The sequence below is a fragment of the Cyrtonyx montezumae genome, unplaced genomic scaffold, assembly GCF_038088225.1.
Source record: "Cyrtonyx montezumae isolate F1298 unplaced genomic scaffold, pur_monq_1.0 scaffold_26, whole genome shotgun sequence".
Classification (NCBI taxonomy): Eukaryota; Metazoa; Chordata; class Aves; order Galliformes; family Odontophoridae; genus Cyrtonyx; species Cyrtonyx montezumae.
This window is the reverse complement of record NW_027072003.1, coordinates 4,391,166-4,418,673: the sequence shown is the minus strand read 5'-3', so window position 1 is coordinate 4,418,673 and position 27,508 is coordinate 4,391,166. Positions and strand designations below refer to the sequence as shown.

The window sequence follows — 27,508 nt, the reverse complement described above, 5'->3', positions numbered from 1 at the left end:
GCTGGGCTGCGTTTTGTGCTTTAGGAAGTTACAAAACAGAGGGGCAGTGGGAGCACCCAAGCTCCCTGCAGAGCACGGGCAGTGCGGGCTGCTCCCAGGGCCCCCCCAGTTTGCCACGTGCAGGTGTCAGGGCAAGGTGTCAGGGTACCAGCATCCGCTCCTTCAAAGGCTTTGTTTTCACTCGGAGCACGGCAGGCCCTGTTGCACCCCTGCCTCCTCCCCGAAGTACAGTGTTTTGGAGCCCATCCCTTTATCGTAAATCAGCAGCAGAGCTAATATTTCATATCGAGGAAGTGAGATAATATCAGAGCCCAAGGTGGGCTCCGCAATGGGTGCGTGAGACGTGCACTAGTTTGGGGGGAGAGGGAAAGGGGGGGGGGGGGGGGGGGGGGCTGCGGTAGGAACTCTTTATCTGAGAGGAAATTGTATTATACAAGGGGCTGAGGGCGCATGCGTGTGCGTCTGTATTTGTGTAAGCGAGCCCCCAGTGCACTGAGTGAACTTGTCCCTTCCCCAGGCTCGCCCTCAGCTCCCTGGTTGAGTCGCTCCCTTCCCCAGCTGCTGGAGCAGCCCTGTGCTCTAAGGGTGTCGGGGAGAAAGCCTCTCCTGCTCTGCCCATGTCCCGATGAGCTGGGACAGTGGCAGGCCTGCAGGGCTCAGCCACGGACTGGGGCAGCTCCCTGCTCCATCCCCTCCCCAGTTTTGCATAGTGCTCAGATTTATTTTTTCATACGATGGTGCTGCACAAACAGGTCCTGGGCCTGGGGACCCAGGGCTGAGTTGTCCTTTGCCCAGGTATTGAAGGGGACACTGTGCTTTGCAGCAGATGTACACGCAGCCTTTGTGCCACGTGCTTGGCATTCAGGGGATGCTGTGGGCTTAAGGGATGCTGCAAAGTGCTCCCACATCTCCTGGGGGTGCAGTGGGATCAGTGGGAGCACAGCAGGGCCACAGCTGGGATACCCCGGGATGCTCCTGGCTCCCTTGGCAGCACACACCAGCTCCGTTACAGGAGCTTGGTGATGGCAGAGGGGAGCTCAGCTCCTCTTGGTAGCACTGGCTTTTGCTCCCTGCTTGGATGGGTGGTCCCAGTGCCCACGCTGCACCCTGGCCTGTGTGGGCACACGCGTGCTGCAGCTCATCGTGCCTTTTTAGGAAGGGTGGCGAAGAGGGGGTGGGAAGGGAACATGCCTGCCTCGTTATTTAGTGTCCCACACACGGAGCCTGCCTGGCCCTCGGGAAACCTCCATCCCCGGCGCGGCTGGGATCTGCAGCGAAAGCAAACAATGGGATCCCCAGAGACAACAATGCCCCATTGTCCTTTGAAGCCGTAACAATGAAACAATAGACCCCAGACTGCCTCGCTGGTTCCCAGGCACGCCCCCCTCTCTTCCCCCCCCTCCCAGTGCTCCTCCTGCTGCCCGGTGCTGCCTGGGCTCGGGGGTTTGTGCCGTCCCCAAGGAGCCCACGTCCCTCTTCCCATCCTGCACCCACCTCTCCCATCTGTCCCCTGTTTGTGGGGTGAGCCCCGGGGTCCTGCAGCCCCATGGGTTGTGCCTGAGAGGAGGAGGAGGAGGAGGAGGAGGAAGCAGCTTCCAGCAGAGCTTTGACCCTCGGGGTTTCATCAGCGTTAGGGATGGAGCAGTCCTGTTAGGTCACGCAGTGCGAGCCCTGGGAACAGTGCGGCATTGCTGTTTCTGGGGATGGCCACTTGTCAGCTCTGAAGGTTTCCTGATACGTCCTCACCTCCTCCTCGTGCAGGAGGAGCAGCCACGATGGCTGTGCCCATGCAGGCACCCAAACCTCCCAGAGCATCGCATGGGAGGGAGAGCTTGGGGGTGGGGTGGGGTGCAGGGTCCCAGTTCCCTGCAGGAGCTGCATTTCTTCTGCCCCGAGGCTCTCTGGGGCATCTCTGCTCTGTTTCTGCCTCCTGGCTGCATCCAGACGGCCCCAGAGGAGCTGGGCCAGGCCTGCAGCTGCCCTGTCCTTCCCCGGAGCTATTGGGGGCTGCCTGGGGGCAGCATACACCCCCACCCCACTTCTCCCTACGGGGGAGAAAAGTTCTCCTCGTCCCGTAGCTGGCTCACAGGACACTCTGGGTAGCTTTACCCACCAGGGCTGCCTGGCCAGGCTCGGGTCTGTTGCAGACAGTCTGTGGCACACGGTCACTGCTCATGGTGAGGTCTGCAGTCATCTGCTGAGAGCAGAGCTGGGGTCGCGTTCTGCCTGCGTTGTGTTTGTCTTCTGCCATGTGTCACAAGCCCACTGGGAACCCAAGTGCAGGGCTCAGGAACAACAGGACCCCCTCACCCCCCCACTTTCCCCCCAATGCATCGCAGGGCTCAGCCTCCTCCGAGCTTTGGGATGGAGCTCTGAGCCCCCGCTCCTCCCGGTTACCTACGGGCAGCCAAACCCACCTGAATAGGTAATGAATGGAGGAGAGAAAAGAGCCCCGAGCACATTGTGCTTCCAATGGGCCGGGAACAATCGCTAAATACAAATCACACAGAGAAAAGGGAGAGAGAGAGAGACAAAAGAAAGAACCCCGGCACAAAGGAGAGGAATGAAATGGTAAGTAAAGTCAAACAAAAAGGAGCCGGGCTGAGACAAAAGGAGGGAACAATATCCCCGAGGCAATAGGCTCCTGAACAATGGGGACAGTGACAGCGGCACAAAGGCACACTGTTTGCAAGTAGACGTTATCTCACACAGCCACTGGCAGGCCTGGCCGCTCCGCTTCTATTTTCAGGGATGCTTTTGTGCTGCGCTGAACAATATTCCTTGCATGGCTGCAGATAGAGAGATGAGAGGGGGGTTCGTTCTTTAGGTTTGTTTTTTTTCTGCCTTCCCGGTGCCAGATCTGTCATAAAAACAGGTTCAGCCCTTCTGAGGGCCGGGCGGGCAGCACGGAGCTCGCTGCGGGGCCACAGAGCATCCTCTGACAGCAGTGAGCGTGGCTGCGTGGCCGTGGGACGGTCAGCAGCCCGGGCTGAGCTCCCAGCTGCTCGGGGTGGGATGTAGGATGGCTCACATCCAGCTCTTATCAGCCCCGAGTGTGCTCGGGAGCCTGAAAGCAGAACCGGGCAGACCAGAACGATGGCTTTTCCTGGTCGCTGTGACAAAGCACTGGAGGTTGGTGTTTGTTGGGAGGGCGTGGGGCTCACTGGGCCGGGACGCTGCACCCAGCACGGCGATGGCATCGCTGGTGGGGGTCGGTGACACCCAGCCTGCAGATCAGGGTGGCCGTCACACGGCTCTTTGCAGCCTTTCCAGGAGGGTTTGTGGCTTTTGGTGGAGCTGGTGCACGTCTGGTCCCGTTCTCTCCTACAAAACCCTTCTGCGGAGCCTCCCGAGTTGTGTGCCCCTGGGTCACAGCAGCACGGGGCTGTCACTGCAGGACCCGACATCAAAGCACCCAACCTGCAGCACCCGGCCGTGCCCTGCTCCACCCGGCCCCCTCTGCCCGCTGAGAGGTCCTGCAGTGCCACCTCAAAACCATGGAAATGTCACTGGGGTACCCCAAGGAGAACTCGGGGTGTCACAAAGACGGCGTCAGAGCGATCCGGTATCGGTGCCGATCTCCTGACACCCGGCTCAGCAGACGGGCTCGGGCGCTCGCTTGTCAAGCTGCACTTCTGATATCGATCACGTTATCTGAGGGTACATCCTGTTGCTAAGTTTGACTGCTTCCTCTGGTTAACAGCTGTTGCTGCAGTGAGATACAGATGTTGAAACGTGTGTTTTGGGGATGGCGGAGGCCTGGAGGCAGAGGGGGTTGAGGTGGGAAGGGATCCTTGGTTGTGCAGTGAGCCCTTATAGGGTCGTGCCCTGCAGATCCCGATGGGATCGGCCTCACCGAGGTCCCGGGGAGGGGTGGGAAATACGTGGGGCACTAAATCAAAGCAGAGCAACGGCGTCACGCGTTGAAGTTCACTCTCGGAGGAAAACGGTTCCCTGATCCTGACCGCCCCGTATCTGATTTTGTGGTCGTGTTTGTGCTGTGAGCGGTGTCTCGAGGTGCCGTGCTGGCGTGAGCTGCAGCTCTCTCTCAAAATTAAAGCCCTTTGTCGCGTCTGTGCGCGGTGGCAGTGCCGCTCCTCTCCAAGCCTGCCTCTCCCCGACGTGCTCCTGCAAAGTCGGAGCTCTCCGCTGCAATTAGCTGCTGTTTAAACCCTCGCTAACCCTTAACATCCCAACGACAATAATAACGATTAGTGATCGCGCTCCGAGCATCCTGCGGTGCCGCACATCTAAAGATTACACTGAGTAATTAATTAAGCCCGATCACCCCCCCACCCCCACCCCCCCCAGCTCTCCTCAGCGAGGAGAAAGAAATCGCAGAGAGTCTCTTAAGAAAGGACATAAAGGCAGGGAAACCCGGGCACCGACACTGGACAAATGGGGATTTGAAGACAATCCGGGCTGGGCCCATGTGACCCAAGAGTGGATGAGGCAGGAGAAAGGATAAAAATGCCAAGCACAGAGCGGGGACAGAAAACAACCGCCAGCTTCAAAACCCGGGGAAAGAAAAGCTCCAAGATGAAGGGAGTGACAAAGCATCAAAGGGACGAGAAACCAAAGGCGCTGGAACAAAGGACAAGCTGGAACAAAGGACCAAAGAGAGGAGAACAAAAGCACTAAATAGAAAACAAAGGGAGGGGGACAAGAAAAGCCCCTCTGTCGCTGCGCCGGAGGGTCCGGCCGGTGGGCGGTGGGTGGCACAGGCGGTGCCCCACTCCCACTGGAGCCCAACTGGGAGCGCAGGGCCCCGGAGCCCATGGCTGCCTTTGAACCAGAGCTGACGGGCTCGGCCCCCAGCGCCGCGTCCCGGGTGGCAGCAGGGAGCCCGGGGATGTGGCTGTGCCACCATGCTGCCCCCGGCCCCTGCCCGCCCGCTGGGTGGTCCAGGCACCCCCTCCCACCCCCTGCAGCTCTGCAGTGCTGCTGCTCAGCATCACCCCGGCCCAGCACCCAGCATCAGGATGGCTGTGTGCTCCCCAGCCCATGGCCTGCCCCTAGGAGAGCTGCAGCCCTGGGTGTGCCTAGCTGTGGTCGGCTGTGCACTACAAACAGAGGCGTTCAGGTTGGGAGCAGAGTGGCAGAGATGCATCTCCACGTGGTTTGCTCTCCCCAGAGAGTGCTGAGGGCTCTCTGACACCCAAGCCCTGGGATGGTGACAGTCTGTGCCTGGGATGCCTCTCTGCACCTGCTAGCAAAAGTCACCCGTGGTCAGGGTCTGCATCCCTGAGCATCTTGGTTTTATTACGTCCAGATTAGAGCCTGAGAGGCTGCAGGAGAGCTCCCTGCAGGAGCAGAGCAGTGTCAGTGCTGGGGAGGAAGGCAGCACGGAGCTCCCAGCGCTTCGGGAGAATGGTGGAGTTTGGGTGGGGACAGTGGGCAGCTTCATTCCTGCAGCTCTGCTCAGAGCCCGTGCTGTGAGGAGCAGGGGGAGACAGTGTGGGTGGGTAGGTGGGGGCTTTGGGCCCCTTTGTCACAGCATTCTCCCCCCAGTGGGACTCTGATCCTGATGGGTCCCTTCCAAGTTGAGATATTCAATGATTCTGTGTTCCCACTCTCAGTCCCAGTCCCACTGGAAACCAGCACTGTGCTGGAAGGCAGATGGAGGGGAAGCCCACACAAGGGGAGCATGAAGGTGGGACGGGGCCATCACACTGAGCTGCCCATGGATGAGGGGGGCCCCCATTCCAGAGAGCATGGGAGCAGAAATCTGCTGTCCCCCCCCCCGGGTAACAGCACTGTCGACACTGAGGAGAGCAGAGCAGTCCCACCGTGGTGGCTGCTGGGTGCTGTGGGCAGGGCTGACTGTGTCACAGCACTGCCCACTCTGGCTGCAGGGGACCCTTGGTGTGCCATGTCCCTGTGGCCTGCAAGACGAGAGTGCTAAGGGGTGAAGCGAGGACAGCCCTGGAGCTGCTGCTGAGTTTTGAGAGAGTTTGAGCTCCTCCATCAGCACTGTCGTATCAGCTCGGCGCTAATGGGCTGCAGATGCGTGTCTGTCTGCCTCTGTGTGCAAGCCCACGTTACGTGTGCATCCCCTGGCACTTTTGGAGCAGTGGTCCTGCTCCTGCTGAGGGCAGCAGCAGCAACCTTGCTCACTCCCTGCTCACAATGGCTTTGCAGCTTTCCCAGGCTGGTGAGGAGCGAAGCACATGCCCGTTCCCAAACAATGGGCCCACTTCCTCGAAGGAAGCGAGGTCGGATTTGTTCTCCCTGCTTTGCCCCCTCTGGCCACTTATAAAGGGGCCAAGCCATTGTCTGAACCATTTCCATGACTCAGGCAACAGCATCCTGCGACCTGGAGGCCAGGACTTGCAGCCAGCACAAAGCAGGAGGCATTGCTCCCGCGGCCAGAGGCTGCGAGGAGGGGTGGGGGGGCTTGGGAAAAGGAAGGCGAGTGCTGGCCGTGCCTTTCCCCTCCATGCCCCCTGTGCTGGAGGCAATGGGATCTTTGCCCCCACCAGCTTCCCTGCTCCCTCCACCCATTGTCCTGGCTTCCTTCTGCTGAGGAAAGCAGAATGGTGTGGGGGGAACCACAGGCACGGAGCTGCTCTGCTTGTGAGTGTGGCCAGGTGGGGAGAGATGGAGCTATGGGGGCACCACGTGAACCCCTCTGGAGTGGGGGGGATCATGTTTGTACCATCGCATCCACCTCGTGCTCGTGGCCCTGAGGATGCCGTGTGGGTCCTAGGATGCTGCTAGGGCTGGTCTGTGGATCTTGGTGATGCTCTGTGGATTCTGGGGCTGCTTCCTGGGTGCCGGGGATGTGTTGTGTGTCCCAGTGGTGCTCCACGGCTGTCGGTGATGTTCTGTGGGTCCCGGTGGTGCCCTGCAGAAGGTGAAGAGAGAGAGGTGCAGGTGCAACTGGTGTTGCTCGAAGGAGGACAAGGTCCTTGTGTGGTGACAGCCCCGGCTGTGCCACCTCATCCCAGCGCCGATCTGGGGGTGACTCCAGAGCCAGGGGACCGCGGTGGGCACTGGCACCCAGCGGAGAAGCCACCAGGACCACCTCCAGAAACGGAAAGTGAAAGTCCGTGGCCGCTACTCTGGGGCTGGCAGTTACCATGGCGACCCGAACAAAGCCTCTTCTCCCTCTTTTGGGTTTCATTGCGTGGGTCCTCGGTCCCTTTGTTAATTGTTTCCCCCTCCGGTTCAGGGGATGCGGCTCTGCCCGCGGAGTGGCTGCGGGGCCCGGGGGCGGCCGGGGGCTATTCCCCCCCCCCCCCCCCCCCCCAAGTCCATTTTCCATTTACACTGAGCAGGAGGAAATCCCCGGAGCTGTTGTGCCGTCCTCCCGGGGCTGGATGAAAACAAAACAGAAATTCCCATGGAAGAAAACGATGGTGTGTGACTGTGTGTGCGCTGGGGGGAGAGAGGAGGGAGGAGGAAATGGCTTCGAGTCAATGGGAATTTTCCCCGTTGGCAAAAACGTAAACAGTCCTCCTTCGATGCTGACATAACGTTTTAAAGATCTCACTCCACAAAGCAGAGCGTTTATCAACACGTGTGCGCCCCAACGGAACCGAGACCCTCCGCCTTTGGTTCCCGGCATTGCGATGCGGGGTACGGGGAGGGCTCTCCCAAACCCTGCCCAAATCGTTGGGGGTCCCCCCCCCCACTCCCGCTGCCACGAGTCCGGGACGGAGCACGAGCAACATCCCGCGTGGATCCGCCGGCGGGGAAGAGCGGGGGTCCCGAGGGGAGGGGACGGGCGGAGGGGCCGCCCCTAAGCCGGCTGCTGGTTTGCTGGGCCCTCCTCCTTCTTCTCCTCCTCCTCCTTTTCGTCCTCCTCCTCCTCCTCCCCCTCCCTGCTCCCTCTCTCCGCCCGGCGCCGGGGCAGCTCCCAGCGGAGGCGCCGGGGACATGGAGCGGACTTGAGCCGTGCGAGAGGCGGCCGAGCCCGCACCGGGAGCGGGACCGGAGCGGGACCGGGGCAGTACCGGTGCGGGACCGGAGCGGGACCCGAGCGCAGCGCTGCAGCGCGGCGGAGCCGTGAGTGCGGGGGGGGGGCACGGCCACGGGCACGGCCATGTGGGGCAATGAGGGGAGGGGGAAGGAGAGTGCACGGCCACGGCCCCGGGGTGCTGAGCACCGTCCCCGGTCGCGGTGCCCCATACCTCGGCTGGGATGGGTTGTGGGGCGGCATGGTGGGACCCCTTTGCTTAAACAGAAGGGAAAAGGGGGAAAGCGGAGCTCCGCGTCCTTTCCCGCCCGGCCCCAGTCCTGTTCAAAAGTTGTGGGGCTGAAAACTCCTCCGAGAGCAGCGCCGAGGAGAGCGAGGACCCGGCAGGGAAGGGGTTAAGCCGCAGCAACCTACTCCCCCCTCCCCATGCTTCGTGTTCGGTGTGATCCCATTGCAGCCCCCTCCCCGAGACCCTCCAGTGGGACGTGTCCGTGGGCTCACAGCCCCCGTCCGTGCTGTGCGCTGTTTTAGGGCTGTGGGGTATAGGGGCAGGGGCTTATAGGCTGGCAGCCCCCCCGCCTCGGGCAGACACCGTGCACAGCCGGACAGACACCATGTCATGGCACACACCGTGGACGCAGGGCCACCCACGGGGTGTGCGGGGCTGCGTGGAGCTCCGCAGCTCGGAGGGTGCAGGGTTGGGGTCCCCATCCTTTGCGACCGCGTCCCTTCTCCCCCATAGGGACGGATGTGATGTTGCTGTCCCGTTGGAGGGATGAGGCAATTTGTCCGCGAGCAGCATCACTCCAACCCCCCCCCCCCATCCCTCCTCCCTCTCCCCACTACGTCCCTGAAGCGCCGTCGGAAAACCGGCACGGAGCGAGGGCAGGAAAACTCGCTGGCAGCACCGCGTGCGGGCTGTTGTCCGTCCAACAAAGTGCTCCAGGAGCAATGCCATGGGGCAGAGCCGGGGGAGGGCTGGGGTCAGCGCAGAGCTGCGTCTGCCTGAGCCCTAATTACGGCTGATCCGTGTCACCGCGTCCCGCAGCCGTGCCGGTTCTGCCCGCGCACCGGTGCCGCGTTTTGGGGCCGTTCGGGGCAGGTTTGGGTCGCCGCCGTGGGCTGGGAGCGGGCTCCTGTGGCTGCCGGCTTCCCCGTGGGGCAGTGAGGTGGGGGGTTTCCATCTGGAGCGACCCCTCGGCTCAGGTTGTGCGTGCGGTGGGAGCTGGAGGGAGCTCACACGAAGTTGAGAGAGAGAAACCCGGAGCTGCATCACCCGTGGAGCTGCAGGTGAGCGTTTTTCATGTGAAATGCATCAACAGATGCAGAGCTCTGCTCCTTTCCACCCCGACCTGTGCACTGCCAGTGCTGAATTCCAGGTTACTTTGCCGCACTGAGGGATGCGACCCATGAAAAATGTCACACCGTGGCTGCACGGTGTTCAAATCTGCTCCATCTCACAGAGTACCTACGTGGAAAACACTCAGCTTCCAAAGCAGATCTGGAGTAATAGGTTTCAGGAGTGAAAAAGGACCATTAGCTTCAGCTAATGTTATTTGCTCCGTAGCGCGGACCAGATAACATCCCTCGGTTGCTCCCCCATCGAGCCAATAATTCGTGTTTGTAATCCATGCAATTTCCTCTTAGCTCAATTTAATTTCGTGCAGAATCCATTCTGTTGACACTGATACAGCGTGGCACTATTTTCTTTCTTCTTTTGGAAGGCAAAGATTTTGGGGCCGTCGCATTAAAAGAAAATAACCACTGTCCTTTGGTGGGGGTGGGCAGGTTGGCTTCGTGGGGTTTAGCAGCTCCCCCTTCTACTGCCACCCCACAGGAGGTCAGCACCCACTGAGCAACACCAGTGGGTAGGAGCAGAGACCGTGAACTTTAAAAATCCCCCCCCACCTTCTCCTCTAAGTGCGTTTGTGGGTGCTGGGGGCTGTTTGCAAAGAGCTGCTGGCTGTGCAAAGCAAAGCAGAGTGCCCTGCACTGTCCCGAGAGCAAAGTTTGTTCCGTTGGGATGAAGTGCCCCGAGGGAGGGGGATAGCTGAGCTTTTTGTGCCCCCCCTCCCCCCCCAACCAGTTCCCATTTCATGGGGTGCTGAGCCCTGGCATTGAGGATGGAGCAGCCTGTGAACTTTGCTATTTGCTGCAGGGGATTTAACCCCGTCCATGAGAAGCTGAGGATGGGTTTTTCCCTCCATGCAGCAGCACAGTAAATCTCTCCTTTCAGCGCATTTATTTTTACATTTGCTACTTGCTGGAGGGGTTTGCTGCCCGTTGCCTTCCTGGAACAGAGACCCACGGTGGGACTGGGCTGCCATCACTGCGCTGCAGAGGTCGGGGATGAGGGGCTCTGGGGGCTGCTGGTGTGGGTTGGGCCGAGGTGAGTGCCTGGGGATGGTGGGGGCTCGGTGCCATGGGGCAGGGATGCAGGGCCCCTCGTGGCTTTTGAGGTCTGGACTTTGCCTGTGAGCCCATGGGGTGGTTCAGAGCATCCCTGTGGGTGAGGGTGGTCTGTGGGATGCTTGGGACCATGGAGCTGTGGCAGCTTGATGATCCCTTGCAACTAAACCAAACCAACTTGTAAGGTTTTGGGTGCAGTCTGGCTCTGCTCTTGGCTGTCCATGGACCCGTGGCATGCTGGCTGATGTGCTTTGTCTGGCCGGCACGATGCCGGGCTCCTGCTTGCTCAGCCCCGTCCCATTGTGAACACTTGGAGTCAGAGCTGCTTTGTGCGTGTGATTGCAGAGCAGGAAGGCTTTTATCACCAGAGGGACGGCCTTCAACGCACAGCAGTGACCTGTCAGTGCAGCTCTGCTCTGCTTTTACACCCCAAAAGTGCTCTGCTGTGCCAGTAAAACGCATCACATTTGTTTTCTTACACACTGAAATCAAAACAAACCCCCACTCCTGGGCAGGGAAGTTGTTCCCTACAGCTCTGGACAACAGCACAGGGAAAACCCACTGGACTCTTTTGTTCTGCTCTGGTTTGGCTGTGTGCTTGAGCTGTGAACTGTTGGTGAAATGTGTTCATTCTCCGCTAGATAACAGCAGTGTGTCCGAGCTGCCTCTTTCTGTACATCCAACAGTGGCTGGGTCTGGCCGTGGTCTGACTGGGGCTCATCCTGGGGGTCTGCAGCCCCGTGGTGTCCCTATAGGGCTGTCCCCATCCCTGCTGTTGGTTTCTCACCAGCTTCGGAGGTTTGGATCTCATTGTGCTGCTGATGGAGATTTGAGCTGCTTCAGAAGTTTGCTGCGATGCATCACCCGTTTCCACCCAGCAAAACAGACAAAAGGGAAATAAATTAGGGCGGCCTGTGACAGTGCTGCTGGGAGAGCGGTCGGTGCCTTTGCCCCCCCCCCCCCCATCCTGTGCCTTTTGGAGAATATTTCAGAGCCAAACCCTCTCCCTCGGGCTGTGCCCTGTGCTCAGCGTGGGGCTCCCCCAGCCCTGCCGCTCCCAGCAGGAGGAGCGATGGGAAAGGCACTGACTTTTGGAGAGGGCTCTGCACTTGGAAGCCCTCATCTCCCCCCTCTCTCCCTTTTCTCCTCCTGCCCCACCTGCTCCGGGGCCATATGTCCGATGCTGGATGTGCTCCAGCCCCAAACAAGGGCCCTTGCTGTGCCCGGTGCCATCGCTTTGGCACTGGGGAAGCTCAAGGGGCACTGCTGGTTGGGGTTGGGACGGCTCAGGGAGAAAAGGAGCAGGGGGAAGGGGAAAAGCAGCGGCCGAATTGCCTCCACAAAGCGTCAGTGCAAGTCCTGAGCACGTGCTGGAAGTGGAGCTTCCCCCCCAGCCCAGCCCCCTGCCACCTTATCGGAGAGGGATGAGACAATGGGGCTCATCCTTCCAGCAGCGTTTTGGGTGACCCTGGCTGAGATCTGGTGGTCTGAGGTGCTGTTTGCTCTTTGTGGCTGGTGAAGGGGGATCGTGGCAGTTGGTTGTCTGCTGGGGGGGAAATAAAAGGATGCAAAGGGAACTAAAAGGATGTGGGGTTGTGATGGGGTGTTTGCTTCTCTTCGCCCTTGTGAGATGGAGTTACTGAGGGCCGGGCTGGAGTCTGGAGAGAAGCAAAGGGATAGAAACAGGCACTGCCAGCACTGTGCAGCAGGGTGCTGTTCCCTGGCATGGAGAAGGGGCAGCCCAAGTAAATACAGCAGAAGTAAAGGTGTGGATGATGGTTGTGCGGCAGTGGGCGTAGCCGGGGGGGCCCTCTCAGCTCCACTGGACACCCCCCAGCCCTGCTGCACTGCCCTGCTGCTGGCAGGGTGCGTGGTCCCTACGAGCAGCCCGGGTTAGCAGAGCTCATAAAGCGGTCCTGGAGAGGAGGAACAGCTCAGGGAGAGGAAAGAATGGGACCGAGAGCTGGAAGGAGGTTGGTGAGGTGCTGGGTGCAGTTTATCCCCAGTGCACTGGGGACCCGAGGCAGCAGAAATGGGGGCCAGTGCAGAGCTGGGACGAAGCCTGTAGGGCTGTGGGGATGGAGCGGGTGCGCATCCATGCACGTGGGTGTACATCTACGGAGCTGGGGGCTGGGCAGGGGGCAGCCACCTCCTGCGGCCCCTCTTCACCTGCCCCCATGGAGCAGGGGCAGGGAAGGGCTCGGCCAGCCCCTGCCCGCCCGTTGGGGAATGCCAGAGCCCGGCTTATCTTTTGTCTGGAACAATAGAGGGCTCGGCCCCATTGTTCTACCTTGCACGCCCAGCCGGAAAGCGAGTCCCCTGGGGCAGGGGCTGCTCGGAGCTGCCTGTGGGGCCGCTCTGTGTGGGGCTTTGCTGGCAGAGAGGACACGAACCCGGACGTGGACATCCCCAGCCCTTGGGGCTCTGCAGGTGTATTCCCAAGTGGATGAGGCTCGGGAGCTTTCCTGCTCACCTTTCTTGCTGTGACACGGACACTGGGGAGGGCACTTCGGGTGGGTTTGTGTGTGGGGGTCCTGGGGGCAGCCTGTGAGCTGTAGGACCCGTTTGTACCCTCGTGGGCTGTAGCATGAGCAGAAGGAGGGCAATTTTTGCCTTTCCTTGGGGCTCTCGGGCTGTGGTCTGCGTGCTCACCTGCAGCACCCACTCTTGGGCTTCCTATGCCCAGCTCTTGCTGTGTTGCACTGGGTTTGTGGGTCTGGAAATGGGAACTGAGCTAGGGAAAGGATGCTTTTTGCAGGGCAGGGTTGCTTGGGGTTGGTTATGGGATGTGGCTCTCCCAGGTGCGGCCACCAAGTGGGCTCAGCCCGGAGGAGCCCACAGCAGGCTCTGTGCTGCCCGTAGCCAGCACTGCACCTCAGGCTGCAAACCCCTTGACCCAAAGTCGTTTCTCTTTAGGGAAGGTGCTAAGTCCCCCCTGATCGTGCCCATCCTCCCTATGCTGCCTGAGATGCACCCCATGGCAAAAAACAGCATGCAGAGCAGCAGGGTGTGCATGTGTGTGTGTGCACAGAGCAACTGTGCCACCCCCCAGCCCTGCTCAGCTGTGCAGGAGCCAGCTGGGCACGTGGAGCCAAGGGGGGCTTGGGGACCCGAGGGGATGTGGGGACACAGCAGGGGACAGGTGCCACCGTGGCTGCTTGGGCACAAAGAGCCCCTTGTTTGCTGCAGGACATGGGGGTGGTCAGGGGCAATCGGACACCCCATTGCAGTAGGGAGGGATGTCTGCTGCTTGCTGGCGTGTCTGCAGCCTTGTGCAATGAAAATAATCCTGGTGGGCCAGCAGGAGCTTGTCCCTACATCCCTCTGTGTGGCTTTCGTGGTCTCAATCTACACTGAAATGAGGAGGGGAAGAGAAGAGGTGGTCCTGACTGCGTGGGGTGGTCGTGGGTTGTCTGGGTGTTGCTCAGAGGGGTCTGTCTCATGAGCTCTCCCTTCTCTTCCCCTGCACTTGGCGTGGGCTGAACAACCTGGACTGGGAGGGACAATGGGGAACGAGCTCCCCACCGAGTCCTTAGCACAGGATCTCAAGTCTGCCCTTGGGGATCTCCATCCCGAGCCACCTGGCTGCGACCGCTGAGCTCCAGGTCCCCTCTGCTTTCCAAAGGAAGCCCCCGATGGTGGCTCCTGTCACACACACCAGCAAAAATCTGTTGGTGAAATGTCAGATGGCCCCCGCAGCTGGGAGGTGGCCGTCACCCCTGCCCCAGCCCCCCCTCTCCCCCCCCCAGCAGCTGGGGAGGGTGAGGTTCCCCCGGTGGTCTCGATAGAGCCTTTGTCCCTCTGTGGCTGAGCACATGGGGCTTTTTGCTGCTGTTACAAACCCATACAAGGTGAAGCTGACGGTTTCTGGGACGCTGTGGGTTTTGGGGAGCGGCGCTGGCACGGGCGGAAATGCGCAGCTGTGGGGTTTGAGCTTTGGTGCCATCTTCAAGGGGCCCCTGAACTGCATTGGGGACGTGTGTGTGAGGCTGGCTCTAGTGGGAAACAACAAGGCAAGTGCCATTGGATGGGAACCCCAAAGAGGAGACCCCGAAAGAGAAGCCCCCAACCCCTGAGAGAGGAGCTCTCTAAAAGAAGAGCTCCCAAAGAGAGGCACCCCTCCCTCCCTAGATAGGAGCTCCCAAAGCTGAGTCCCTCAAAGAAGAGCTCCCAAAGAAGAAACCCCAAAGCTGAGTTCCCCAAAGAGGAGATCTCAAAGAAGAAACCCCAGTGAGGACCCCCAGAGTTGAGACACCTAAGAAGAAACCCCAATAAGGAGACCCCAAAGTTGAGTCCCCCAAAAAGGAGATCTCAAAGAAGAAACCCCAGCGAGGACCCCTGAATTTGAGTGCCCTGAAGTTGAGACTGCAAAGAGGAGACCCCAAAGTTGAGTCCCCCGAAGTTGAGACCCCTAAGAAGAAAACCCAATGAGGAGACCCCAAAGTTGAGTCCCCCAAAGAAGAAATCCTAGTGAGGACCCTTGAATTTGAGTCTCCAAAAGTTAAGGCCACAAAGAGGAGACCCCAAAGCTGAGTCCCTCAAAGAGGAGGCTCCCCAATAATCTGAAAGCCCGGGGGCAGCTGGAGAAAAGTGGCAGTGGTGGAAGGTGTAAAGTGGCATGAGATGGTCAGCGAGGGGTGGGAGAGAGGGGGATGCACACCCTGGGCTGAGCGTGGCTGAGCTGAGCTCCTTGCTGAAGCGATGAGCAGGAGAGGAGAAGGGTCAAACGTCTTCGCCCCTCCATCACGCGATTGGAAAGTATTGTTTGTGAACAAACTCTGCCTGGAAACGCTGAGTGAGTGAAACAGCACAAAACCTGCACCGAGATTGGCCTTTGCGATAAGGCCGAGGGCCGCTTTGGGGTGAGGAGAAGGCAGAAACTGCGACGAAGAGGAGGGAGACAGAGCTCCGTGCACTCCGGGTGAGTCGTCCCCATGCTCACCTCCTATGGGAAAGGTTTCCTTTATTTTCTCTTTCTTCCCCCCCCCCCCCCCCCACACACCTCCGTTAATTTCTTTCTCATAATTGACTGTTGGCTGTGAATCGATCGTGCTGAGAGAGGGCAGGGGGCTGAGTGCTCTATGGATAACTGGGGGGGGGGGTCGGGGGGCCCTGAGGACCTTCTGTGATCCTGACCCGACCATGCTGGGATGCTCAGCACTCGCTGACCCCTCCAGGTCTCGTGGCCATCCACCAGCCATGCAAAGCCTTCCACGAATGACCAGCTTTGCGTTTAAAAAGTATCTAAAAGAGGAAAAAAGACACGGTAGGATGGGGGACTTGGAAAATATTACTGCTGTGGGGCTTGCGCTGTCTGCTGCGGTATTGAGACCCACGGGGGTGGGGGGGGGGAGAGAAAAAAAAACCAACTCTTCTCTCGAAGATGTGCAAATGAGAACACTTTGAGTGTCCGGTGTGCAAAGCGATGCTGCACGCGGCTGCACGGCTTCCTGCCACGTTGGGGGGATGCTCAGCCCTGTTTGCTCCTTCCCCAGGACAGGGTGACGGGGAGGGGGGGCCCCCCAACCTCAGTGCTGCGTTGTCCCCGTGCTGCTCTTGTCCCCACTGTGTCCTGGTCCCCAGGTGGGTGTTGTCAGATCTTTCTCTAAGGATGCTTCCAAATGTGACCTGGGTGGTAAACCCATCCAGCTCAGGGAGAGGGAATGACCACGTGTCCTGCTGTGCGGGGCTGGGTCTTCCATAATTCCCCACCCAATAAATCCCCCCCTACTCAAACCATCCTATAGCTCATCCCATCAATGCTGGGGTCATTGCTGTGGACGTGTGCCAGCTGATGCCCTGGGAAGGCTGTTGGTGTCGGGTTGGATCCTTTGCGTGGCTCTGATGCTGCTCTCTATTGTAGTGCATCTGTTGCACCTTTAGGGTGAACGTGGGTATGTCAGATGTGATTTAATGCCCCCAAAGTGGCACTCTGAGGCTCGTTGCCCCCTGTCTGGAAGTGGGGTGCTGGAAGTAGGGGAGGTCCCAGCTGAGCTCCTGTGCTGGGCTGGGGGGGACGGGGACACAGGAAGGTGCCGTGTGGCAGTGATGTGTCCCTCTGCCATCTCAGCCAAAACCAGAGCAACGTGGTAAAGGAGCAGCTTGGGAAGCCCTGTGAGAGCAGAATTCACGGTCAGCTGGAAAGTGTGAGTAAGAAAAGGGCCGCTGGGAGCCCGGGGATGTGGTGTGGTGAGACATGGAGAGCTCTGCAGGCTGCACTAAAGGGATCCACGCACTGGGGATGGCAGCACACGGCGTTCACCTCTCTGTTATCATGGTGGGGGTTTGCTGTCCTGCTGAGCATCACGCAGCACCGCTCGCTGCTCCTCCAGGGTCCCCCTCTTATTTTAGGCTTAAACCTTCCACGGGCTGTGCAGCAGAAGAGTGCACTTCTGCACTCCACTTGAGCGACGTAGAATTGATGCTGCACCCCACCAAGAGCCCTAGCGTGGTGAGAGCTGAACGTGGCCAAAGCAAAGGGGGAATCGTCCTCCCTGTGGGATATGGGGCCCAGGCTTGATTGGGCTTGGGACACAGGGCACGTGGGCAGCAGTGGGTGCTGGGATGGCACGCAGAGGGGTGACCCCCACTTTTTCCCATTGCTGGGAGTTTCCGTGATGCCAATACTGTCACCTCAACGTCACCGCTGTGCTCTGAGCGTGCAGGGACGTTTCCGGAGCCATCACCCCCCCATGCAGAGCCACACTGCCTTCAGGGAGCAAACACTGAGTGCTCTGTTCCCAGTGGGCACTGGGAAAGCCCAGCTCTCACCAGAGCTACAGCTTTGCCCATCACCCCCATAGCTTTATGCCGAGATGAACAGGGAGCAGTGCTTTCCAAACCTCTCCCTTCTCTCTGTCGTTGCTCTCTCTGCAGCCTGCTGGGGAGGCAGAGGTTGGGGCTTTCTGCAGGTGAGGTGTTGCAGAGGATGTGCAGAGCATCAGCTCGCCCCAGTGCAGAGCGTTTCCGCTGCGGCACCGCCTCGCTTGGAGGGGACACGTGGGGCTGTGGCTGCCACGAGGCGATGGCAGCTCTGCCACGAGATGGCTTTGGCCATCCGTGTCTCGTCTCCTGGATCTCATCTTCAGCATCCAGGTGTCTCCCGGGCTTCAGTTCTGCTTTTTCATGGTGCTACGCTTTCTTTTGGCCGGGTGTTTCTGGGTGTGGATCCTCAGCCGTTGGGTGTTTGTGAATGGGGCTGCGCAGGAGCTGATTCCTGAAGCAGTTTGGCCGGGTGCCACGCGGGCTGTGCTTCCAGCGTCCCCAAAGGTCACCATTTCCTCCCGCTAGTGACAGCTCCGTGCTGGGGACAGCAGATATGCTTTAGTGCAAAGTGCCAGAGGCTGGCTGCGATCCATTGCGAGCTCAAAAAGGTGAGACTTGACCCTGTGACCCTCTATTTTTACACACACCAAAGCCCCGATCCCAGTGTAGGAAGCGCTGCCTGCTCCCCACCAGGCACCCCACTGTCCCCATGGGATGGCAAGCCCTGAGGTTCCCAGCTGTGCCCCTCACCTCGACCACCCCTCCTGGGCACACAGTGGGAGGAAACCATCCCTCCTTTTATGCACGAAGGCACGCTGGGCGGAAACGCTTGGAAAGGGCCCTGAAAGGACATTCCAAGTCTGGCAGGAAAGCAGTCCACTCGTCTGGCAGGAGATGGGCTATTGTCTGTGCTGGTGGCCAGAGGGATTCCTTGGGCCCTGCTTTGGATGGGGAGAACCTGAGTGTGGTTTATTTTTCCCTCTGCTCTCTCTCCTGGGGATGCTTGCAGCTCGTGCCTGTGGATTTTGCCCTTGGGCATGCTTGGTGCTTTGCATCCAGGTTTGGTGATGGGGGGTGGGGGGAGAATCTATGAGCAGAGGGAAAGAAAAAAAGCCAACAGCTTCTTGGCTCTGCTGGTACACGTGGTGATGGGCAGATGGGGCCAGTCGTGAAATCCAGGCAGCCCAACTCACCCCATCAGCCACTGGGATGCTCTCCTGTGACTCACTCTGTAGGGTCCTTCATCACTGCCATCCCATGGGATGGAATTACCCTGGGCTGAGGGTCGGGGACCCTCAGTCTTGAGCCTGATGCGGCCTGCAGTGCATCTCTGCTGCCTTTTTTTTCCCTCTTGGCTGCTTTGTGGAGGTGAGTGCTGCGTTCTGCAATGCTGGAGGTTGTGAGCTAGCAAGGGGATGCTCTAGGTGTCTGCGGGGGGGGCTCAGCAAGAGGTACATTGGCATTGCCCGTGGTGCCAGGCTGCTGCTGGCCCTGCCCCTGCCCTTTTGAGCCATTTGGCTGCGACACAAACGGGGCAGATAGGATCAGCTCCTAGCCAGGAAGGGTGGCACGGCACCAGGGGAGAATTGCAGGATGTGCCATTGAGGGGTACGAATGGTGAAGGAAAAGCTGGCTGTCGCCATCCCCAAACCTCAGCCCTTGGGTCTGAGGGGCAGCCTGGTTGCAGGCAAGGTGAGCAAAGCAATGTACAGCTGTAGGGCTTTGGAAAGGAGCCCTGCTCCTTGGGAGCACCTTGTCCCTGTGCTTGCAGTTTGCTGTGGCTCTCCAGGCTGGCACTGCTCATCCGTGCTCTGTTCGCTCCATTCCCCTCCGCCCTTCATTAAATAGGAAACATTAAAGGCGAAGATCTCTTACATGAAGATGCATTCCCTGTGCCAAGGTAATTGTTCCTGTCCCTATTGTCTGTGCAACAGAGGAGCCCTTGAGCTGAGCACACCTGAGACTGTCAGCGCAGCCCCGCTACGGGAACAAGCCCTGTAACAAGATAACCACTCACTTTTCTCCTTTTTCTTCTCTTTTTTTTTTTGTCATATTTTTTTATTTTTTGTTCAGCAAACCATATAATAATCCCACAATGAGGCCCCTTTCACACGGACCCCTATTAAAGCACCGGGCACGTTTTAAGAGTCAACTTCCAGTGGCTCCAGGAGGTGAAGCACAATGGGAACGTGACCTGGAGGAGCAGTGGGATTTTGCTTTTGTGCTCCTCCAGCCTCAGGCATCGCTCTGTGCTGTGCAGTGCATGGGCATCCCTGGGCTGGGGCTGGAGGAAGGGAGGGGAAATGATGGCAGGAGCACATGGAGTGGGGCTTTGTGCTTTCAAAAGGGATGGAAGGAAGGAGCACGACTTTGCTTCTTCTCTGCTGTATCGAGCTCATCTTGCTGCTGTTGCAGCCCCATGCAGGGGCTGTGCAGGTGGAGCAGCACTCAGCGCCCACCCAAACTTCCCTCCTTACCTCCTCCATCAGCCCCTGAGCCACGAAAGCACCCGGGGCTGTGCTTTGCTGCCTCAGTTTCCCCACCTGCAGCACATCAGGTGCGTGGGGCACCTGGATGCACAGCATCCTCTGGGCTCCACGCTGCCAAAGGCACCTGCCTCCTCCCCATCCCTCGGGGCTGCCTGGTTCCCCCCGAGGTGGGCTGGGGGCAGGAAGGGGGAGCGGGCGTGCTGCAGGATGAGGGCAGATACCGTGCAGGGCCGGAGCCTGGAGGAAGCCCAGAGCCCGGAGAGTGTGGTGGTTTGTTCAGAGAAGGGCAGGGAACTGAGATTAAAAAAAGCCCTGCTAAGATCAGAAACTCTGGCGCGCACAGTGCCCCATTGTTGAGCTGTCACACTTCCCTTTACTTTATTGCTTTTGTCCAACACCCTATTGTTCCACTTCCTTTTGTCCCCTATTCAGAGCCCTGGCTTTTCATTACCCAGCCGGCCTTGTTGTTTTCGTTTCTTTTGTTTGAAGTTCCTGAGAGGAAGGTTTTATTTTCAGCGGTTTGATTAATTCGCAGCTTGAGCCGGGCTTTGTTTGTTGTGTCACTGCTGCCCCCAGTGCTGCAGCCCCCGGCCCGGTTCTGGGGGCCCCCAGATGGTGGGGTGCAGGCAGGACCCCCTCCTGGGGGCAGGGTCCCTGCTGGAGGGTGCACACCATGGCCCTTGTGGTCCTGTGCCCTCTGTGCTGGTGTAAATCCCATCCCGGGTGGTCTCCTTCCCCCACGATTCCTCCCTGAAAGGTGAAGTGTGGGGAGGGGGCATTTGGTGCTGTTGTTGCTGTGCAATGGGAGGGTTGGTGGTCTGGGGAGGGGAAATCCCTGCTAGGAGCTCTGCTTTTCCCTTTCCTTACTCACGGGTGACCCCTTTGCAGTGGATGAAGCAGGATCCCGGTGTGCCCCATTGGGGAGCACAGCCTGTGCCAAGCTTGGTGTCCCACTGGGTGCCCTTGGGACGTTTTGGAGTCCCATGGTGTCCCATCAAGGGGTGGCGATGGAGAACCCAGGGCTCAGCTTCACCAAGCTGTGGTGGGAGGTGAGACCATTGTCCTTACAAACCAGCAGCACAGGGCAGGGCTGGGCAAAGGGGTTCCCCCCCTGGTGGGGGGGAGAGGAGGGGAGATCCCCATCTCTCTGTTAACAACCCCTGTGTCCTGCAGGATGTCCATGAGGAGCCCTGTTTCTCCCCACCTGGAGCTCGATGGGGCGGGCAGCATGGTGAACTGCAGCATCAAGACAGAGGAGAAGAAGGAAGGTGGCTACGAGAGCCCACCAGGGGCTGCCCCCAGCACCGAGCCCCGTCCCAGTGACCCCCCAGGACCACCTCCAAGAGAGGGCACAGACCCCCAGGTATTGCCACAGGTGGGTCCCATCACTGTGACCACTCCTACTCCTGGCCTTGACCGAGCCCTGGTCCCGTTGGGTTGGCAGTGCACTGCATCCCGCCCCGCGCAGACGGAGGTTGTCGTTTCCCTGAGCTTTTATTCTCCATCCTGAGGAAATGAAGCTGAAACCTGAGGTTCCCCCTAGGCTTTCTGGCTGCTGTCGGTGCTCTGGGGTCAGCCCTGGGATTTGCCTTTGGCGTGCAGCCCTCCAGGGCCACCCTCAGACGTCCTCCACTGTCCCCACGTGTAGGACGGGGGCCACTCTCTGATTTTCCTGTTTTAATTACTCTCAAGCTTCCTCTCTCCCTGCCCAATATCCTCAGTCTCTGGACTTGGAGAAGCAGGGCACTCCAAAGAAACAACAGCAAGCTCCAGGGCTCGGTCGTTGAGATGCTTTCAAGCTAGGGAAGTGCTGCAGGAGCATGCAGTGCAGGCTCTCACTGAGCATCCCATCAGCTCCGAGCACTCCAGCATGTTGTCTGCTGCTTGGAGTCATGTAGATGTCCCTGTCCATGTGTTCTCCACCGAGTGATGCTCTGTGTGTGCAGGAGTCCTGCTCCCCTGCTGGTGATGCTTTGGAGCCACGGTGCTCAGCCTTCGAGCCAGCTGTTGGCAGCCAGGAGAAGCTGGACTTCAACAGGAACTTAAAAGAAGGTAAGAAAGGTTTCTGGGACCTCTCTATTTTTTGGAAAGATTTTGGGGTGGGGATAGCCACAGTGCAGAGCTTCGGGCTGTGCTCACCTGGCTCTCTGCTCCCTGCTCTGCTCTGCTGACTGTGCTGCCTGCTGATGGGGACAGTGATGCCAACCATCGAGAAGTTACTGTCCAGTGACTGGAAGGAGAGGCTGCTGGGCCGAAATGCCAAAGAAGTGAAAGGTGAGGTCCCTTCCGTGCCACCTCGGTGCTCTGTGCCCCCCTCTGGTGCCCACGTGTTCCCCTCAGTGGAAGGGGAGGTGTGTCTGCAGCTTTGTGTTTTGTGGAGATTTGTAGTTGTTTAATCCAAATGCTCGTTACCCAAAACTGGGTGTTCCTGATAAATGCTTGCTCTGATGGCACAGAGGGATTTTTGAACAACCCCAACCACAGCCCCCCCCCCCACCTGTGTTGGTGACGCTGCTTTTTGAGCCCTCACTTTGGTTTCTTCCCTGCACAGGGACCCAGGAGAGCCTGGCAGAGAAAGAGCTCCAGCTGCTTGTCATGATCAACCAGCTGTCCACGCTGCGGGACCAGCTCCTGACGGCCCACTCGGAGCAGAAGAACATGGCTGCGATGCTCTTTGAGAAGCAGCAGCAGCAGATGGAGCTGGCACGGCAGCAGCAGGAGCAGGTGGGCTCCAGGGGACCTGCATCCCTTGGGGGGGTCTCTTTGGTCACTCTCTGGCCACAGAGGCAGGACAGGGGGGTCAGGGGGGGAAGGTCCCTCTGGAAGTGATGGGGAGGAAGCTCTGGTGTCTCCCCCAAAAGCCTTCCCATTTCTGTGCTCATCCCAAGACTCTCCATCCTGCTGCTTGCTGTGGGGTGGCTCAGAGTCAGAGCTCTCCATCCCCTGTGTGCACACTGGGGAAGATTCATAGGAGGTCCTTAACATTACCCCTTCCTGACTGCCCTCACCTTCACTCTTTGAACGTTGATTTATTCCTCTTATCCCTAATGGTGCTGAGTGTGGGGAGGACATCAGGGTATGGGTGACCCCACGGTGCTGAGTGCAGGGATGACATCTCTGGCACACACTGTGTGGGTGATGGGCCCTCCTAGCACATTTCTCTCCCTGTGACCCTTGAGGCATCTGTGCCAACCACACACCGTGCCCACAGTGATGTTCCTTTTGCTGGATTTGGGCAGCTTGTGCCCCATGGGGGCTCAGGAGCCCCTGTTCCCCCTTTTCAGTCCCCCTGTCTCCCTTCTGCCAGATCGCAAAGCAGCAACAGCAGCTCATCCAGCAGCAGCACAAAATCAACCTGCTGCAGCAACAGATCCAGGTAAAAGCGGGGGACACCCCCATCCCATCCCCCAGAGCTGGATAATGGGGACACCACCCACCTACGCCATCCCACAACCATGATCTGCGGTGCTCCTTCCTCCAGCAGGTCAACATGCCCTACGTCATGATCCCTGCCTTCACCCCCAGCCACCAACCCCTTCCCGTGACACAGGACCCCCAGATAGCACTGCCCATCCAGCCCATCCCCTGCAAGCCAGGTGAGCTTGAGTCCTCAGGGCACGGGGATGGCTGTGGGATGCCCTCATCCCCCAACGCTTCCTCTGTTCCCTGCAGTGGATTACCCCGTGCAGCTGCTGCACAGCCCCCCTCCTCCCACGCTAAAGAGACCCAGCGGCTCTGGCCACCTCCAGATGCAGGTATGGCCCCAAAGCACCCACTGTCCCTATGTTTCTGGGTGGCCGAGGGCTGCACATCACACCCTGCCTTCCCTCTACCCCAGGAGACCTCGCAGCCGCTGAACTTGACGGCCAAACCCAAAGGCTCCGACCTCCCCAGTGCCTCCAGCTCACCCAGTTTGAAGATGAGCAGCTGCCAGTCCCTCGCGCCGAGCCACGGGGCCGTGCGGGACCTGCAGAGCAGCCCCTCCAACCTCCCCCTGGGTGGGTTCCCATGGCCTCCCCCCCCATGGAGAGTCCCACGACACCTCCCAGATGCAGCAGACAGCTCTGCTCTGTGTAGTCCCATCTCGTTGTGCTGCCCTGGATGCTCCATGCCACCCCACAGGGCCACGCAGCCCCATTTGCAGCCGGGCTGGGGATGGGCACTATGGGGTTTTGCAGTGCTGATGCTGATGGGTTCCCCGGGCTGCTTTCCCACCAGGATTCTTGGGCGAGGGCGATGCCATCACCAAAGCCATCCAGGATGCTCGGCAGCTGCTGCACGGCCACAGCGGGGCCATGGAGGGAGCTCTGAGCCACCCCTACCGCAAGGTGAGCCCACCCCGGGGTGTCCCCCTCACCCCTCCATCCCCCCCCCGCCCCTCCGTGACTCCATTTGCTGTGGTGCTCACAGGACCACGTCGGCATCGATGCTTCCCCTGTGAAGGAGCGGATGGAGGAGACGCCCTCACACCGCCTGGATGAGGCTCTGCTGAGCTGTGAGATGGATGGTATGGGGACGGTGGGCACCGTGGGGCAGTGCTATGCTGCTCCTTCCTCCCTCTCTGACCCAGCCCTTGGGTTCCCCTCCCAGGATCACGGCATTTCCCCGAGTCCAGGAACAACAACCACATCAAACGGCCCATGAACGCCTTCATGGTGTGGGCGAAGGATGAGAGGAGGAAGATTTTGCAGGCGTTCCCAGACATGCACAACTCCAGCATCAGCAAGATCCTGGGTGAGTGCCCCAGCTCACCGTGTGCCCGTGGTGTGGGATGGAACGGAGGAGCAAACCCTTCTCTGGGCACCCCATAGCACTGCAGGGCTCAGCAACGGGGCCTTAATGTCAGATGGACAAAGGAGTGCCAAGAGGAAGAAGGGGCTGAGGCAGTGGCTCAGGGTGAGAGTGGACCTCGACCCAATGCTGCTCTCACCAGCGGGTTGTGGACGGCTTCTGGGGCAAGGGGCTTTTAGGGCAGGGATCTTTGGGGCAAATCCCACCCCCCACGCCCAGCACCATTTCATTACTGCCTTCCACCGAGGGCAGCTCTGTACTTGGCCTCCCATGAACCCCCCTCCCCCCCACGATGCTCTTTGCACCCCACACCGCCGTGTCCCAGCAGGGCGATTTTGCACTCCGTGCCTGGCAGCATCCTCCAGCCCTGTCCCCCCAGCCCCCCACGAGCAGCTTGCTGTCACCCCGATTTCACCCCGGCTATTAAAAGCAATCGGTGCGGTCTCCCCGGAGCCCATCCGAGGGCGCGTGCACCTCGCTCCTCTGCCGGCTCATTTTAGCAGCTCCGCTCGTTAAGAAAGAACCGAAACAAGAGCTCTGCTTCTCCCTTTGAAAGAGCAGGCAGGCAGGATCTGCTCGCAACCGCTGGGGGTCGGAGGGGGGGTCCGGGAGCGGACGCGTGTGGTGTTCTGGTTGCTGTCACACTCGATGTCCGTGGCTTTAAATAGCTGGTGCAGTTGTGCCTGGGGAACTGGAGCTGCTCACTGGGGCAAATTTAGCTCGGCTGGGGTCGGTGCTCACCCAAGGCTGGGGGTTTTGGTCGCTGTGTGCTCTCCCGTGTGGCTGCTGCTGAGAATGTGGGGCTCGTGCAAGCACGAGGGGCTGAGCAGGTGGAGGATGGGGGGTGTGCGTGGCTCTGTGTCTCGGTTCACCCGGGACACCCAACTGGTGGTGCTGGGGTGGGATATGTGCTGGGGGATGGAGAGCTGAGGGAGGCTTTAGGAAATGGGGACAGGGACTCTGGAAGTCTGAAGCCCTAAGCCCTGACGGTAGCATCTGCAGATGAGGATGCTCAAGGCTCTCCAGTTGGCTCTGAGCATCTCTAAGGGTGAAGATGCCAGGGCTTCCTCACTCCCAGCAGGACGAATCATTTCCTCACGCCCAGCTGTAATTCCCCTCACATCTGCTGCCTCTCGTCCTTCACTGTGCACCTGGGAGGAGAGCTGGGATAGCACTTCCCCATATACCCTTTAAGCCGTGGAAGCTGCAGTTTCAGCCCTTGTACCGTCTCTTGGGCTGAGCCATCCCAGACCCCACTCCATGCTGGGGACCATGCGTGGCAGGGATCCCAGGGGTACCACCAGCCCCAGCCCTGGCTCCTGTCTCACCCGAGGGCCCCAAGCTCCAGGGGTGCATCCCACTGCTGCGCATCCGGGTGTGGTTTGCACGGGGCAGCGTGCGAGCGTTCCTAGAACCACAGAATGGTTTGGCTTAGAAGGAACCTTAAAGATCATCTAATTCCAGCCCCCGTGAGCGTGAATCCCTTCTTGCCATGGGGTCGTGCACACAGATCTCCCCGGGGCAGCTGAAGCGTGGCAGGGTCTAAGCCCACCCCGGGGCTCCTCTGTGCGCAGGCTCCCGCTGGAAGTCGATGACGAACCAGGAGAAGCAGCCCTACTACGAGGAGCAAGCCCGGCTGAGCCGGCAGCACCTGGAGAAGTATCCCGACTACAAGTACAAGCCCCGACCCAAACGCACGTGCATCGTGGAGGGGAAACGGCTCCGTGTGGGCGAATACAAAGCTCTGATGCGGAACCGGCGGCAGGACGCCCGGCAGGGCTATTTAATAGGGTAACCCAGTGGGATGCCCCCGGGGGCAGCAACTGGGGGGGGAGGGATGATGCCATCCCGTCCTGCTGATGGTGTTCCCCCTTCATCCCGCAGTCCCCAGGGCAGCCAGCTGCCTCCTGGCTCCTCGGATGTGCTGTACCCGAGGCCGGTGGGCATGCAGCTGCCGTCGCCGCTGATGGAGCACTACCTGCCCCGTGGGGTGGACCCCAGCATGCCCGTCATCGTCAGCGCACGCAGCCTGAAGGAAGGAGACGGGGGAGGGGACGACGGGCACTCGGTGGCGGATGGTGAGATGTATCGTTACAGCGAGGAGGAGGACTCGGAGGGGGAGGAGAAGAGCGACGGCGAGCTGGTGGTGCTGACGGACTGAGGGGGGTTGTGGGGGGGAGGGGGGGGGGGCAGCGGGGCTGGCTGGCACCAGGCGCTGCACGGTGGTGACCCCCGGTGGGGTGGGGGCCCAGCTGTATGTGTGCTGCTGACCACCCTGTGCAGCCAGCAGACACTTTTTGGGGAGAGGAGCAGTGCTGGGGGGGGGGGGGGGGAGGGGGGTGTCTGGGTACGTGGCGGTGCTGCTGTAGGGAACGGGGCTCTGCAGCTCGGCTGAGAGCTGATGGCTCAGGGATGTGGGTGCCACTGAGCTGTCACCCCCTCCCCCCCACCCCGTCCTCAGCCCCCAGCAGAGACCTGGGGGGACTGGGATGTGGGAAAACCTCCAGCCCTCTACTCCCTACCTGTGCCACCCACCGCCCCCTCCCCAGCCATAGGGGCACCCGTAGAGCCCCGCTCAGCCCAGCCCTCCCCACCCTACCACGGTTCCCCCTGACAGCCTGCCAGTGAACTCCTGCGGAGCCTTTTTTAGCTCTCGCCTGACCCGAGTGAGAACCAGGGGCACTGAGGAGCCCTTTATGCTCCCGACGCTCTGCCCCACTTTGTAAATAAAGCGGGTGCTGTTCCCTGGCTGTGCCCCAACCCTCGGGCAGCCCCAGTGCCCTGCACCCCGCTGGCTCCAGCACATCCCCCCCCCACTGCCTTCCTGCAGCACTGCAGCTCTGCGTCGTGACAACGAGCAGCAAGGGGAGAGGGGAAAAAAAGAAAAAAAAAAAAAAGGAAAACATGGAAAGAAAATAATACCTGGCTCTTCTCAGCACCCATGGACCCCCTCCCCCTGCAGGGTTTGTGGCTCTGAGTGCAGCACGGAGCCCGTGCACCGCCGTGTGGCAGCAGCCAGGTACAGCCGTGCTGTGCAGCATCACTGCTGCTCCCCCACGGCAGCCGGTGGGGGCCCTTTCTCTTCCTCCACATCCCTCTCTTTCCCCCTTTCTCAGTGCTTTATTTATTCCCC

The 27,508-nt window shown here is 59.8% G+C and overlaps 1 protein-coding gene across 2 annotated transcripts; it reads left to right on the top strand.

Annotated features, from left to right (window-relative positions):
- Positions 1-7,883: 7,883 nt before the first annotated feature.
- On the top strand, positions 7,884-26,536 carry SOX13 (SRY-box transcription factor 13). Of its 2 annotated transcripts, none has more exons than XM_065740478.1 (14): positions 7,884-8,010; positions 20,758-20,947; positions 21,531-21,636; positions 21,781-21,858; positions 22,136-22,308; positions 22,892-22,960; positions 23,066-23,180; positions 23,257-23,339; positions 23,423-23,582; positions 23,803-23,912; positions 23,995-24,091; positions 24,175-24,318; positions 25,950-26,166; positions 26,260-26,536. In XM_065740478.1, exons 2-14 carry the CDS (start codon positions 20,759-20,761, stop codon positions 26,534-26,536), a joined length of 1,818 nt encoding a protein of 605 aa, XP_065596550.1. In that variant the 5' UTR covers positions 7,884-8,010; position 20,758. The 2 variants fall into 2 exon arrangements, with proteins under 2 accessions (XP_065596550.1, XP_065596549.1); XM_065740477.1 differs by having other exon boundaries at positions 20,758-20,959.
- Positions 26,537-27,508: the final 972 nt, after the last annotated feature.

What these genes read in the sequence shown, in the direction of transcription:
- SOX13 (XM_065740477.1), top strand. Translation starts at nt 20,759, where the DNA reads ATGTCCATGAGGAGCCCTGTTTCTCCCCACCTGGAGCTCGATGGGGCG. An exon ending in CACGGCAGCAGCAGGAGCAG is followed by an intron (nt 22,309 to 22,891) that starts GTGGGCTCCAGG and finishes CCCTTCTGCCAG; the next exon opens with ATCGCAAAGCAGCAACAGCA. An exon ending in GCCCATCCCCTGCAAGCCAG is followed by an intron (nt 23,181 to 23,256) that starts GTGAGCTTGAGT and finishes TGTTCCCTGCAG; the next exon opens with TGGATTACCCCGTGCAGCTG.